The sequence below is a fragment of the Pseudonaja textilis genome, chromosome 1 (genome assembly GCF_049901715.1).
Source record: "Pseudonaja textilis isolate UNSWEBS1 chromosome 1, rPseTex1.2, whole genome shotgun sequence".
In the NCBI taxonomy this organism is placed as follows: Eukaryota; Metazoa; Chordata; class Lepidosauria; order Squamata; family Elapidae; genus Pseudonaja; species Pseudonaja textilis.
In genome coordinates, this window is record NC_141990.1 from 254,221,333 (window position 1) to 254,236,391 (window position 15,059).

The 15,059-nt window shown below is 38.9% G+C and overlaps 1 protein-coding gene across 9 annotated transcripts in view; it reads right to left on the reverse strand.

Annotated features, from left to right (window-relative positions):
• SHANK2 (SH3 and multiple ankyrin repeat domains 2) overlaps nt 1-15,059 on the reverse strand; it is a 358,512-nt gene that overhangs the window by 12,849 nt on the left and 330,604 nt on the right. For all 9 annotated transcript variants that reach the window (XM_087921306.1, XM_026706776.2, XM_087921302.1 and 6 more), the window contains 2 exons: nt 10,080-10,191; nt 6,946-9,355 (listed from right to left, as the gene is read on the reverse strand). In XM_087921306.1, coding sequence (XP_087777432.1) covers nt 6,946-9,355; nt 10,080-10,191 — 2,522 coding nt within the window. The remainder of the gene's footprint in view (nt 1-6,945; nt 9,356-10,079; nt 10,192-15,059) is intronic.

A 15,059-nucleotide genomic window follows, 5' to 3' on the forward strand; every position in this document is an offset into this window, starting at 1 on the left:
AGAACAGGTGGGCTAGTCCATAGCATCAATGCCTTTGCCTTGCAGGAACTGCTGACACACTCCCGCCACATGAGGTCTAACATTGTCTTGCATTAGGGCCAACCGCACCAGCATATGGTCTCACAAGGGGTCTGAGGATTTCATCTCAGTACCTAATAGCAGTCAGGATATCTCTGACAAGCACATGGAGGGCTGTGCGGCCCCCTAAAGAAATGCCACCCCACACAATTACTGACCCACTGCCAAACCAGTCATGCTGGAGGATGTTGCAGACAGAAGAACATTCTCCACGGCATCTTCAGATCCTGTCACGTCTGTCACATGTGCTTAGTGTGAACCTGCTTTCATCTGTGTAGAGCACAGGGCGCCAGTGGCGAATTACCAATCTTGATGTTCTCTGGCAAATGCCAAACGTCCTGCACAGTGTTGGGCTGTAAGCATAACCCCCACCTGTGGACGTTGGGCCCTCATACCACCCTCATGGAGTCTGCTTCTGACCATTTGAGCAGCCACATGCACATTTGTGGCCCGCTGGAGGTCATTTTGCAGGGCTCAGGCAGTGCTCCTCCTGTCCCTCTTTGCACAAAGGCAGAGATAGTGGTCCTGATGCTGGGTTGTTGCCCTCCTTCAGACTCCTCCACATCTCCTGATGTACTGGCCTGTCTCCTGGTAGCACGTCCATGCTCCGGACACTATGCTGACAGACACAGCAAACCTTCTTGCCACAGCTCGCATTGATGTGCCATCCTGGATGAGCTGCACTATCTGAGCCACTTTTAGAGAAAAAAAGTAAAAAAATAAAAAGCCAAGCCTCACCTTGACATTTCCATTTAAAAAACGCCGCTTACTCAGTTCTGTCAAAACTTTTACAGATTTCCCTTTTTCTTAGGGTGTCCTTTAAGTCTCAGAGTAATAGTAAAAAAAAAAGTTCTCACCCAAGCGGACACACTTTCTCTTTCAGTCTCTTCCATTCCGGAGCTGTCCCAGCTTCAGCAGCTTTAAAGCTGCCTCTCAGCCACTGGCAAAAGGGCTTCTCCTGGATCAACCAGGGACTTTGCGATGTCCCTGGGATCCACAGGATGTGCCCTTCACTATCACCGTCTCTACGGGACGGTTTAGGTCCGTTTGGACCAACCAGGGGCTGAGATATCAGCTGCAATCTTTGAGCTTGATTGCAGACCGTACCGTCAGGACGCCAGCTTCTCCCCTCTCCTACCTGAGCCACTTGTGTGGGTTGTAGACTCCGTCTCATGCTACCACTAGAGTGAAAGCACCGCCAGCATTCAAAAATGACTGAACCGTCTTCCAGTTTGTAAGGCTTCGGCGGAGGCAGGAATCCGTGATTGTGCGCGGTTTCTGCTGCACTCGCCGCTGGAGTGCCCCCGATCCAACTGGATTTGGGGGCTATAGTTACCCCGTAGAGGTAACTGAAGACAGGGGAGATACGGCAGGGGTCTGGGGGAATTGCAACCCCCCTCCTCAGCTGGCTTAACTCCCTTTTCCGAAAGTGGTAGAGCAGCGGTCAGCAATGGCCTCCACAAAGAAGCTTTCATCTGTATAAGAATGCGCAGGAGGAAGCTGAGAAGTGAAAGTTTTTGGCTGACTGGGATAAGAACTAACATTTAAATACCCTGGAATTTAAATTTCATTAAAGTTACATCGCTCCCAAAGAAGATTTGGAAAAAGCGGTGAATGAAAGTAAAACGGGAAAGTCTGTTTTTTCTCACTCTCCTTCCTTACGGTGATAGCAGATGAATGAGAAATCGGAAAAACCTGTTTTGGCATCAGCAAGTAATTAAATTAAAACCAAGGGGACAATAAAGATTTTTGAACATTGGAAAAAAAAACCACTTTTTTTTTGCTATAAGTGGGAAGGGAGAGGAAAAGAATTAATATTAAGATTTTGCTGGAGGAGGATGCTTGGAATTTATAAGACTAGAGCTAAATTGTAACAAGACTTCTAAAAGATATATTTTAATTGGAACTTTGCAACTGAACTGTAACCCCAGGAAGAGAAAGTATAAAAAGAAGGAAGTGCTAAATGAAACAGTCTTTGTGTATTTGGATTGCTTGGTGACTTTGGGACTTTTGGAAATTATTATTTGAAAGACTAAAAACATTTGGGTTGTTTAAAAAATTTTTTCACAATGGCATTACTTGTTGATGAACTGAAAATGGAATTTAAAAAGCTAAAAGAAGAAGAACAAGAAGGGAAGGGCTCTTCTGGATCTTTTTCCATTTCTTAGAAATGGCGATTTCTACCTATCAGAAACTACAAGAACAAGAAGATTGGGATGAAGAAGAAGCCATCTTTAATGAACAAACAACTTTAGTTGGGGAAGAAAAGGGAAAGAGGGGAAAGAGAATGGAGAATTTAAGACTTAAAAAAACAACCAAAAAGGGGAAAAATAAGGTGAAAAATCAATACAATGTCAGAAAGCAACAGAAAAGAGGAATACAGAAGAGGGTGGAGATTAAGAGGGTGGAGATCAAGAGACAAGGGGGTAAAAAGGCTAGATTGGAGAAGAAAGGAAGGGAAAAAGGGAAGAGGAGTTACAAAGGTTTGAAACAAGATGTAAAGAAACAGGATTTATTCAGAGATAATGGGTAAAAATATAATTAAAAAAGAGATTCTGCAAAAGTACATAAGACTGTATTGTTGTATTTGTATTTGAAATAATGTTAGAAAACTGGAAGATTATATGATTATAAAATGGGATAAAATATTAGAAGGAATGTGTAAAATGCTTAAGACTTAACTTTAATAAACTATGAATTATTGTTTTAATTATATTATAAATTTATTATTCTTTCTTATTTTAAAATATAGTATGTAGCTTTAGAATGTACTAAGCAGAATCAGAATGAAAATTATATATTATTTTAAGTGTTAAACTTAGGGGAAGGATATAAAGGCGTCATACTTCAATCAGTGATTACAGGAGAAAGTTTGTGTTAATGAGAAAAGATAATAGATAATTGAAACAGAACAGACAAAAGATATAAGCATAATGATTTAAATTGAGATGAAATAAATAAAACAGAATTAAGAGAATGAAAAGAGGGGAGAAGCTATATAGAAAATGTAGAATGGTAAATAAGATATGAAATGGTATATAAAGTGAGCATGAATTTGAATTTATGTCTGTACAAAAAGATGTAATCCGGGACTAAGCTGCTTTCCAAAAAGAAGTTTTATGTTTTCATGTTTTGTGTTTTGTTTGTGTATGTTTGTTTATTGAAAATTAATAAGAAAATTATTTTAAAAAGTGACCAAACCATCAGCCAGAAAGCATAGGAACTGAGAAGTGGTCTGTGGTCACCACCTGCAGAACCACTCCTTTATTGGGGATGTCTTGCTAACTGCTTATGCTTTCCACCTGTTGTCTATTCCATTTGCACAACAGCATGCAAAATTGATTATCAATCAGTGTTGCTACCTAAGTGGACAGTTTGATTTCACAGAAGTGTGATTGACTTGGAGTTACATTGTATTGTTTAAGTGTTCACTTTATTTTTTTGAGCAGTGTATTAGAGTTGAATTTGGTAGATATATGTGACTCAAATTCTTTGCAGCAAACATATGTTCCTCCCTCCAACTTCATGCCATATTTCTTCCCGAGTTGATTATTTTTAGTATATCAATATTTAGTTGAAAGGATAAATAAAAGCTGTATTACAATAATTGTTCATGTGGCAGAAATTGCTAATCGTTTCCAGTTCTAGGGGGCGGTGCTAATCTCAGTTACAAAGCCAAAGAACCAGCGATGTCCGAAGACGTCTCCATGGTCATGTGGCCGGCATGACTAAATGCCAAAGGTCTATGGAATGCTGTTATCTTCCCACCAAAGTGATCTCTATTTTTCTACTTGCATTTTTACATGCTTTCAAACTGCTAGGTTGGCAGAAGCTGGGACAAGTAACGGGAGTTCACTCTGTTACGCGATGCTAGGGATTCGAACTGCCGAACTGCTGACCTTTCTGATCGACAAGCTCAGCATCTTAGCCACTGAGCCACCACTTCTGGCATTTAGATACATCATTATAAAATAGCCATTTTTATAAAACAGAAGAAAAGAAACATTAACGCACTTCTCAGTACATATAAAATAACCTACACAATAATTATACAGTGCTTTATGTCAGTTAAACAGGAACCCAAATCCCTTTCTACACATTGTACTGAATATATACTAAACTGCATAAAACAGAGAATTCAGACTGAGAAGGCTCTAGTAAACTATTGGCTTCTTGATTGAAACAGCAAAAGATGTTATTTCTATTATCAAGGATGTTCGGGATAAACTATATAATGATTATGATTTAATAAATCACCATTGAGTTTTTTTAATGTTACACTTCATATACTAGCAACTAAGAAATTATTGTTTTTATAAAATATTTTCCAATGTGAAATGTATGAATGTGAACTTGAAATCCAAATTCAAAATTGGAATATAAATATATATAAAGAATGAAGGATTTACCAAGCATCGGATTAGGAAAAACTTTTATGGTGGAAAGATAATGCCACGCTGAATTTACAATCCTGAATTGATGGTATGTATCAAGCTGGGCATCAAAATAATATTATTTCATGTGGTCACTATGTAATGCTATGTTGCTTTCTATGCATTATAGGCATTTTCTTGCCTCATTTTAATCATTTTTATTATTTTGAAGTCTTCTTTCCTTAAAGCATTTTTAAAAAACTTACCTGATTACAGCTCAAGAATATAAATACGAAGGTATTATAGATACCTTTGGATCAGTTAAGAATTCCTATCATAGTAAAACACTACTCAAGTTTTCTAAAATATGTAAACTCTTGTTTTCCTGTTTCAGGAAAAAAAAAATTTTTAGGATGTAACCGAGTATTTGTAGGTTGCAGGTTAAAGCTGCCACAAGCTGCAGACTGTTACATAAATATGATATATATATATAATGGGAAGTACTCTAGAAGAGTGCATCTCATAACTACATTGAAAAATACAGTGAAGTATAACTAGAACTGGGACCATTAAAAATTGTGACTTCCATCCTACTTGGTAAAGGAACTCTTGTTAAAATTCAGTAATTGCGCTTCTAGGCTTCCTTTAGGGTATTTCTATAAGATATACCGGAAACTGGAGAAGCCACTTCTTTGCCATTTAATGTTTGGCACCATCTGGTTAAAGTCTCATGGGGGACACCACAAATAAATCAGCCTGGGATACAGAACGTTTATTTTCATATATTAATGTGACATTCCTGTGTCTTGGATTAAATTTTGGTGCTAGTCATCACCAAATGAATGGGCATCTCCAACTTTGTAACTTCAATAAGCTTTGTTATCCAAAAGTTATCTATAAAATAAAATGTTCAGAAATAGAGCTGATTCTGATCTGTCTGACAAGTTCCAGCTAGCAAATCTTTACCTTCTTAACAATAATAGGCCAGTCTATAAAAGCCTCAGTGTCATAGCTAGTCCTATCCAAAAAGTTCAATCCAACTAATTCAACTCCTTTAATATATATATTCAAATCTCTGAACTATTGGATAAATTAAACCAACTGAGCTGGTTAAATTTATATAATGCCTTAAGAAAAAAGCAAAAAAGCAAAGGAGTGGTGGATCATTTTTGCAAGTATGTATTCATAGATAGTTACACCTATAAAATAAACATTTCACAGCTCTAAATACTATAGCCGGTATTTCAAACAAATTAATTTGTAATGGGTAGTAGCGTAGCTAAAATATAAATGTTCTTTATATAAAATGGATATAACAGCCCCAGGTATGATTAGAAAATATTTCTGAATGCTCATGTGGGATTATAATTTCTTTCCCCATTATCTTTTACATCACTCCATGCTATTCCAAAGAGCATATAGATTTTCAGGATCAGTTCTAGATTGTAGTATGAATCAGAAAAACATTTGATTTTTTTGCATACAGTAGAATTAAACCTTAGGATCTCAGCTTCTATTTACATATTTTATATTTCTAGCTGTATTTACAGAGGATTCAGAAAGTATTTAGACCCCCTTCACTTTGTCAATTTTGTTGTCCTGATTCTAGTTATTGAAATTCATTTTTTCCCCTCATTAATCTACACTCGGTACTCCATAATGACAAAGTGAAAACAGAACGTTAGAAATGTCCATAAATTTATTTAAAAAAACCCACTGAAATATCACACTGATATTCATTATTCATTATTTTTGCTGACATGTTTCTACATACCTTGATTGGAATCGACCTGTGGTAGATGAAATTGATTGGATGTGATTTGAAAAAGCACACACCTCTCTATAGAAGGCCTCACAGCTGACAATGCATAGTGTAGCACAGCAAAAGCCATGAGGTCAAAGCTTGTCACGTCATATCCCAAAGGACTCGAGGCTCTAATTCACGGGTGTCAAATTCGCGGCGTCACATTGCTATCACATGATATGTCATGACATTTTTCCCTTTGCGGAGCTGAGGTGGGTGTGACCTGTGCATGATGCATCCAGCCCATGGGCCACCAGTTTGACACCCCTTCTCTAATTGCTACCAAAGGTCCTTAACAAAGTACTGAGTCTGAATATTTAAGCCAATGTGATATTTCAGTTCTTTTCTTTTGAATAAATTTACTGACATTTCTAAAATTCTGTTTTTACTTTGTCATTAAAAGGTACTAAGTGGAGATAAATGAGAAAAAAAAGAACTGTAGAATCAGGCTGCCACATAACTAAATTGAAGTGATGGGGGGTGGTCTGAATATTTTCTGAATGGACTATCTACAGGGGAATAAGGCTAGTTTATTATGCATTTAACTTTTCTATAGATAGGAATGGAAAAAGCTAACATATTGGAATTACAATATTTAAGTATGATTACATCTCAGTGTGCAGTAAAAGCAAGATAAGTTCAAACTGGCAAGCAATAGGGGTGTTTTAAAAACTTGGGAGTTGCATTTACCTTGTAGTGGCAACTTTTGTCCCTGGAGGGGACTCCAACCCTTCTCCTGGCTTTGAGGATTTTTCTCTGTTCATTTGCTGCAGTATTGAGTTCAGTTCACTAATAACATTTGCCTTTGGGCCTGAGAGAGCTGGGCTTTTAATTTCTGTGACATCGCCCCAGAGCTTAGAGGTCCTTTGCTGTACAACTGTAGCCATACTGGGCTGTGTGCTGATTGGAGGAGGAGGTGGGGCTGGAGGAGGAATAACAAAACTATCCACAGTTTCTTCAATGAGCGCGTCTTTATAAAGTGCATTGCTTTTGTGGATTATGGGCTTCATTTTTGGCTTAGGAGGTACTGGGGGTTTGTCCACCAGAAATGTTTGCCCATCTGCATAGACTGTACAAGTATCCAAGTTCTCACCACCTTCAGAGGACAAGGTAGAGATGCTGGACACGGTTGAGATAGTGCTGGTTGTCTCTAGTTGATGGTCACTACTACTTCGACTGTCCACCTCTTCGATCCCAGAGTCAGGGACATTATCAAAGTTTTCAGGGGGTGGCAAAAATGAGGGAGGCAAGCAGTTTGAAAGACCCCCTGATTTCTTACCATCTAATGAATCTGAGGGTTGGATAGGGTTAAATGAAGCAGGAGGAGTTCCGTTTTTTCTCTGTTTGACCAAGTCTGTTAGGGCCAAGACAGAGGCTGGGACTGAGTTGTCATCAGGAATATCAAAACTGTTAGCAAACTCTAAAGGAGGAGGTAATGGCTCAGTAAAGATAAAGTCTTCATCAAGATCAACCGAAGCTAAAGGGGGAGGAGGAATACGAAATGGCAAAATGATTGGATCGTCGATTGAGCTAACAGCAACAATTGTTTTGCAGGATGGGGACAGTGGCGGAAGCAGGCCAGGATCACCCAAACCACTTTCTTCTGCTTCTGTCTCTTCCTGCATCTCCGATGGCGGCTTTTCAACGTTCACCTCCATCTCAGCACTTTTCTCTTCTTTTTCAGGGTTATCGCTGGCTTGTGCTGTGTCCACCGTATGAACCATGAGCAAACCGGCTGACTTTTGTTGTGAGGTATCCACAATATTTATTAGCATGTTCTTTTTCTCTTCAGACCGCCTCTCTTTTGCTGCATCCGTCTCATATTTATTCTCCGTCTCCTGGCGCCTCAGTAGACCACGCATATTTTGCCTAGCAATGGTAGCTGTTGCTGGGAATGGCGCTTCAACGCTGGGCTTCATCTTTGTATCAATGTAAAGGGGTTTGTTAAGATCTGCTTTGCTGGATTCCCCTTTCCCTGGAATTGGCTGGCTTTGCTCTTTCATGACTCTGTCCCTGGCAGAGAGGGCAAGGGCTAAAGGGGAATTGGGGTCCAGCATTTTCCCTGTCAGGGGATGAACATAATTATCTAAGCCAGTATTTTGGGTTGTCAATGCACTGTTTTCAGAACTTGCCATGGTTTGGACTGAAGAGTTTGGTGTCCTTACGTCATTTTGGTTATTTGATTCGCTGCCGTTGAAAATGTTTTCGGTCTCTCTAGGTGCTGGGATAGGAGATGGTGATACAAGCTGCCTGAAGTCCTCTTCATTACCAAAGAGCCCCTCATCGCTAAACTTAGACTGCCTCATACGTGGAGTTGGAGGGGTTAGCCCAATATCCTCATCTCCCAAATCTGTAGAAAGGAAAGCTGGAGAATTGCGCCTGGCTTCTAGTCTTTTCTCCCTATCCCTCACCGCTCCTGCAATGGCAGCTGCAAAAGGGCTACTGACTGTCAAGCTATCTTCGGGTCGCAGCTGTCCTGGTTGCTCTGAAGCCTGGGGGTCGATTTCCATGCTGCTTCCTTGACTGCTTTTCCCACTGCTGCTGGTGGATGGCTCTTTCACAATAATGGTTGGAATAGGAATGGAGCAAGTTTTTTCCGGGCTGTCCTCAACATTAGACTGTTTCACTAGCATTCCCTTCCGTCGGGCTGGTTTGGCTGGAACATACATTGCTTTGCTGGCTATTTTTCCAACTTCCGAGTAAGGATTCTCTGGCATCTGACCTCTCTTGTTTCTGAAGTTGGCCTGAGTTGCGGCATTTCTGCTGTATAAATCCTCAGAATCTAGAGAATAACGGTCCATTTCTCTCCTGTAATACATGCCTTTGTCTCTGATCACAGTCCCCATGTGTTCAGACCGACTGGAAACAGCTATCTTTGTACCTGAATTCTGATTAAAAGCAGGCTTAATTGTGCCATACATTCTAGATACTGGAGATTTGGGAGAGTTGTAAAGAGAAGGAGAAGGAGAAGGAGGTGGTGGTGATGGAGGCAAAGACTGTGGCGGAGGGGGAATATCTTCTGAAGTATCTGGCATTGATAGACTTCTAGTAAATTTGAGCATGGGAGGAGCCAAAAATTGCCGCTCTTCTTCTGTTACCCCTTTAAAAAAAGGTATAATGTTTAAATTGTCATTTCTTTTCAACGCAGCATAATCACATATAAAATAAACGTAGTATTATTTATACCGTGCATCATACAGTTATATAATATGTCTATTGTAGTATTTTCCTGTGCTAGAACTTGATTCAGGGACTTTTCATTTATCTTTTGTGTACTGAACCTTGTAAATTCCTGCAGACAGTTGTTCTTTTTCTAAAGCATGCATAAAAAGAGATCATGCAAAATTAAAAGGAAAATGAAACACTTAAAAACATGTATTTATACACTGTGGTCATTAAGGAACAGGTTGCTATGCATGAAAGAAAATAAAACAATTCATAATGCATGACAGAGAGCATAATTTATAGGAATTGTGAAATGTTTATCCAAATATTATAAGGACTGATGCATTAAGGCTGCTAAATGTTGAATGAGATTCTAAATTTTATGCTGGAAACTTAGAAGTTAAGTATTAATCAGGAAAAGAGGTTGCATCGGATGTTGAATAAAATTTTCCAGCCCAACACCCAAAACTAGCTCTTTCGTTATATTAACTAAAATTCTAATCATCACAATCTGTTATGACATTTTAAAAAAATATTAGCTCCAGCTGATAATCAGTTGGCATTAAAGAGAAACATAATAATACATTGATATTCTCATGTAATAGCAATTTATTATAAAGAAGTTAGTTTCCCTTATTGATGTGCATGTAATATCTTACCTATTGATTTTTGTCTTCGTACTGTACCTCGTGGTACACCCAGAAATGGGCCTTGAGGACTTCCAGGTACAGTTGGTGGCATTACAGCAATCCCTTGTCTTTCATACATGGACTAGAAAAATACAATAACAATTTCGTTAACATACAATATTTAAGTTGTGCTTTGACATTTAGCATTTATTTTACATGAAATCATCGTATGTTTCTTCTGTGCTCTGCTTTGCTGAGTTCATCTTCTCCCCATTCTGCTGACCTATAACAGGAGTGAGGAGCTGAATTTTCCTCAATGGCTACATTGTCCTCATTTATTTATTTGATTTGTCAATCGCTTACAAGATAATAGGTATAAGGATAAACATAGTCATGGATACAAGAAATGAGTACATGTAAGAAAAATAAAAGAACAATAGGACAGAGATGGTAGGCACTTTGGTGCACTTATGCATGCCCTCTACAGACCTCTTAGGAAAGGGGGAAAGTCTAAGGTTAAAGTTTTTGGGGTTTGGGGAAGAAACCACAGAGTCAGGTAGAGTATTCCAGACATTGACCACTCTGTTGCTGAAGTCGTATTTCCTGCAATCAAGTTTGGTGCGGTTAACCTTGAGTTTGTATCTATTGTTTGCTCTTGTTTATGGTTGAAGCTGAAGTATTCGTTGACCAGTAGGACATTGCAATGTATGATTTTACATACGATACTTAGATCAGACCGAAGGCGGCGTAGTTCTAGGTTTTCTAGGTCTAGAATTTCGAGTCTGATGGCATAAGGTATTCTGCAACGAGTAGAACTCTTCTTGTGAAATATTTCTGGACTTTCTCAACTGTGTTAATATCAGATACATAATGTGGGTTCCAGTCTGGTGAGCTGTGTTTGAGTATTGCTCTGGCAGATGTTTTGTATGCCTCATACTATTCTTTAGCTGCTGAACGAGTCCAGGGACGAAGTGTCAGAGAGGAAAACCCCATCATGCAAAGGCTTGCTACTTTGGCCCCCAAAGTTTCATCCTTCTGGAATGTTGTACCCTTGAATAAACCTTTACAGTGCGTGGGAGGAAAACAACAACAACAATTTCTTTCAATCCATGTATGAGGAACCAAATCATGTTGTTTTAAAGAAAAAAGTGAGGAACACATTTTCTCTGATTCTTCTTTCATACTGAAAAAACACTCTGTGCAAAGAGGCAGTAATCTTTAGATGTCTGAAGAAGGGAAAGCTACTTGAACTATGAAAGGTTTTATCTAGTATTCCCATTTGCAGGAGAGCAGTTAAGGAAAAAGTCATTGCTCTATTGTCAACTTAATGAGAACCTTCAAGGCTTTGCCTTCTAAAACGATGTAGAACACAGGGATGCCTTTATAAATGTTTAGCACTGCTATATGTTAATCTGGTAAGCTTCTTGTCACCTGAGTACGTGAGGTCATCTGAGTACTTAAATGTGTGAGTCATTAATTGCCATAAGAGCTTGGTCCTTTTAAAGCAATTTGAAAAAAACCTGAGCCACAGTCTCTTTCTTTCTTGTTTTTAGCATTCTGTTACCACTTGAAGCAGGAAGACACCTAGAAGAAACTCATTCCCTACGAGAGGATGAAGAAAAAAAGTGGTAGAGTACAGGATGCGACTCTGTATCTCACCCCCTTAGGTATTTATCATTCTCTACCTTTTGCAAAGCATTTCATATTCTGTTCAGCTAGCAGAAGCAGAATAACAGATTTGGAAGAGACCTTAGAGGTCTTCTAGTCCAACCCCCCCCCCTGCTCAAGCAGGAAACCCTATATCATTTCAGACAAATGGTTGTCTAGTCTCTTCTTTAAAACTTCCAGTGTTGGAGCAGCCACAACTTCTGGAGGCAAGTCGTTCCACTGATTAAATTATTTGCCACCCCCAAACTTTAATACCACCTTGAAGATTAGGATGGATTCCAGTCTAATTAGACTAAATTCAGAAGCAGGAATTTAATGCTTTTTTATTTTCTACTGCCAGAGAAGAAAGACTTCTCACTGATTCTGAATAGCCCTCCATATTTGAATGAGACATTTCCAGAATTTAAAATTCATATGTACTCATATTCTAGTAATGAGCAACAGAATCTACTTAGGCACAATTATGACTAGTAGAAAAACAGCAAGTGCAGAAAGAATTGGGCTCTGTTCTTCTGAACTTTATGCCTTTTTGATTAGCCCTATAATTGTTGTCCTATGGCAATATTTTTCTGATAATACCTACAGATACCTTCGGGAACAACACTACAAAGAAGCGCAGACATAGTTATCCCACCGATACTTGTATTGTTGAATCCGTACACATTTTCAGTTTGAGGTGCAACTTGTCTCATCAATGCTGCATTGAAGTCATAGGGGAAATATATTTTGTGGGTTTCTGACAGGGCATTTTTACTCTGTGTCCCGAGAACAGTTGACTTTTGGGGTTTTAATTTTGAAGGTTCTGTGCCTGTCCTTGTCCAGACACAAAACTCAAATTTTCCCTTAATGTACCCGAAACAATACATGTGAAGAAAGTGTGAAGTACTCTGGAGTGGAAGAAAAAATAGGCCATAAGTACTTGTACACACAAGCAAAAACAAAGGACCCACACTGTGGCTAATAGCAAGTATTGCATCATAAGTTTCAAAATAAATAGAAATAGTAGTAGAACAAGAGGAGAAGGAGGAAGAGAGAGATATGCATCATATTAAACATCAGCCAGTTATTCAAACAAAAATAGGACACTACCAGTAGTGACTTCAAAATTATTCAAAAATCAAAGCGAACCTCCCACCCATCTGTTAATGGAATGTTTCTATTCTCTTTGGTTCCTGTTGCTGTGATAGCCAAGGCTTAGTGGTAAAACTGAAGCCAAACAATTCTGTGGAAACTCAAGTTCATCATAATTATATTATAAAAGCCATTCCTAAAGGATGTTATCATACTAATTATTACTAAGATCCAAGATGCTGACAAGTGATAATGAGATGTGATTACTAAAAATAGCAACTTCTATTTTCCTCATGCCAAATCTAAATGCTCTTTTGCTTTATTAATCTATTCTTCTCTAAATGCACTTTGAATCTACACATTTATACTAAAAGCTGCAAAGAGAATTCAGGTAATTTTCTGTGGCTCTTTCTAGGTGCCAAATCCTGTCACAATAGTCAAATTAAACATTGTGTTTAGCAATAGAATCTAGCCACTTAGTATTTATTGAAATGTAGGAATCTAGGGTGAATCTAGAATTATTGTACTTAATTTTAAGGAAGGAGAATGGACATAACTGGATGCTATGCATTATAAGAGTCCCTCCCCTTCCCCTGTTGCTTAGATATTATTCTCAACAGCAACACAAAACCTTTGCACATGCTGATGATGCAAAACTGAACTGGTCTGACAATATTGCATCAGCACTTAATGATAGTCATAGGGTACAGCAAACAATCAAATCATCCTAGGAAACAGTCAATATAAATCATAAGGATACAAGCGACAAAGTTACAGTCATACAGTCACAAGTGGGAGGGGAGGGTGATAAGGAGTGATGAGAACAGTAACAGTAGTGCAGACTTTGTAAATAGTTGAACAGTATTGAGGGAATTATTTGTTTAGCAGAGTGATGGCTTTCAGGAAAAAGCTGTTCTAGTGTCTAATTGTTCTGGTGTGCAATGAGGGAAGGAGTTGTAACAGTTTATGTCTGGGATGTGAGGGGTCTGCAAATATTTTCACAGCCCTCTTTTTGACTCATGCAGTATACAGGTCCTCAACTGAAGGCAGGTTGGAAGTAATTATTTTTCTGCAGTCCTATCCTCTGAAGTCTGTGTCTGTCCTGTTGGGTTGCAGAACCAAACCGGACAGTTATAGAGGTGCAGATGACAGACACAATCATTCCTCTGTAGAACTGTATCAGCAGCTCCTTGGGCAGTTTGAGCTTTCTGAGTTGGCACAGAAAAGAACATTCTTTGCTGTGCTTTTTTGATGATGTTTTTGTTGTTAAGTGTCCATTTTAGGTCATGTAATTTAGTAGAACCTAGAAATTTGAAGGTCTCTACTGTTGATACTGTGTTTAGTATTTTAAGAGGTGGTAGTATGGGAGGGTTTCTTCTAAAGTCTACCACCATTTCTATGGTTTTGAGTGTGTTCAGTTCCAAACTGTTCCAGTTACAACAATAGGCAAATTGTACAACCTCCTGTCTGTATGCATATTTGTCGTCTCAAATGAGACCAACCACTGTTGTGTCATCTGCAAACTTCAGTATTTTAACAGATGGATCGTTTGAGATGCAGTCATTGGTATATAGGTAGAAGAGAAGTGGAGAAAGCACACAGCCTTGGGGGCCCCCTGTGCTGATTGTACAGGTATTGGATGTGATTCTGCCTAGTTTCACCTGCTGCTTCCTGTCTGTTAGGAAGCTTATGATCGACTTATAAGTGTGTTCAGGTACTGCTAGTACTGCTAGTTGTTTTAATTTAGTTAGAAGAATGTCTGGAATGATGGTATTGATTGCTGAACTGAAGCCTACAAAGAGGACCCTTGCTTAGGTATTTGGAGATTCAAGGTAGGATGTAATGCAGAGCCATATTAACAGCATCATCAGTCGATCTATTTGCTCGGTATGCAAACTGCAATGGGATCTAACAGCGGCTCCGTGATGGTTTTCAGGTGGGACAGCACTAGCCTTTCAAAGATTTTCATTATGTTAGAGCAACTGCTCTGTAGTCATTCAGTTCCTTGATGGAGGGTTTCTTTGGCACTGGGATGATAGTAGAGCATTTGAAGCAGGAAGGAACATAGCACATCTCTAGTGATCTATTGAAGATTCGGGTGAAGATGGGGGCCAATTGGTCAGCACAGACTTTTAAGCAAGAAGGAGTTATCTTGTCTGACCCTGGTGCTTTTCCTGGCTTCTGTCTGTGAAATAGATCTTGCACTTCTTTTTCTGTAATCACCAGAGGTTGTGAACCCATTACAGAATCCCGAGAATAATTAAAATCAGA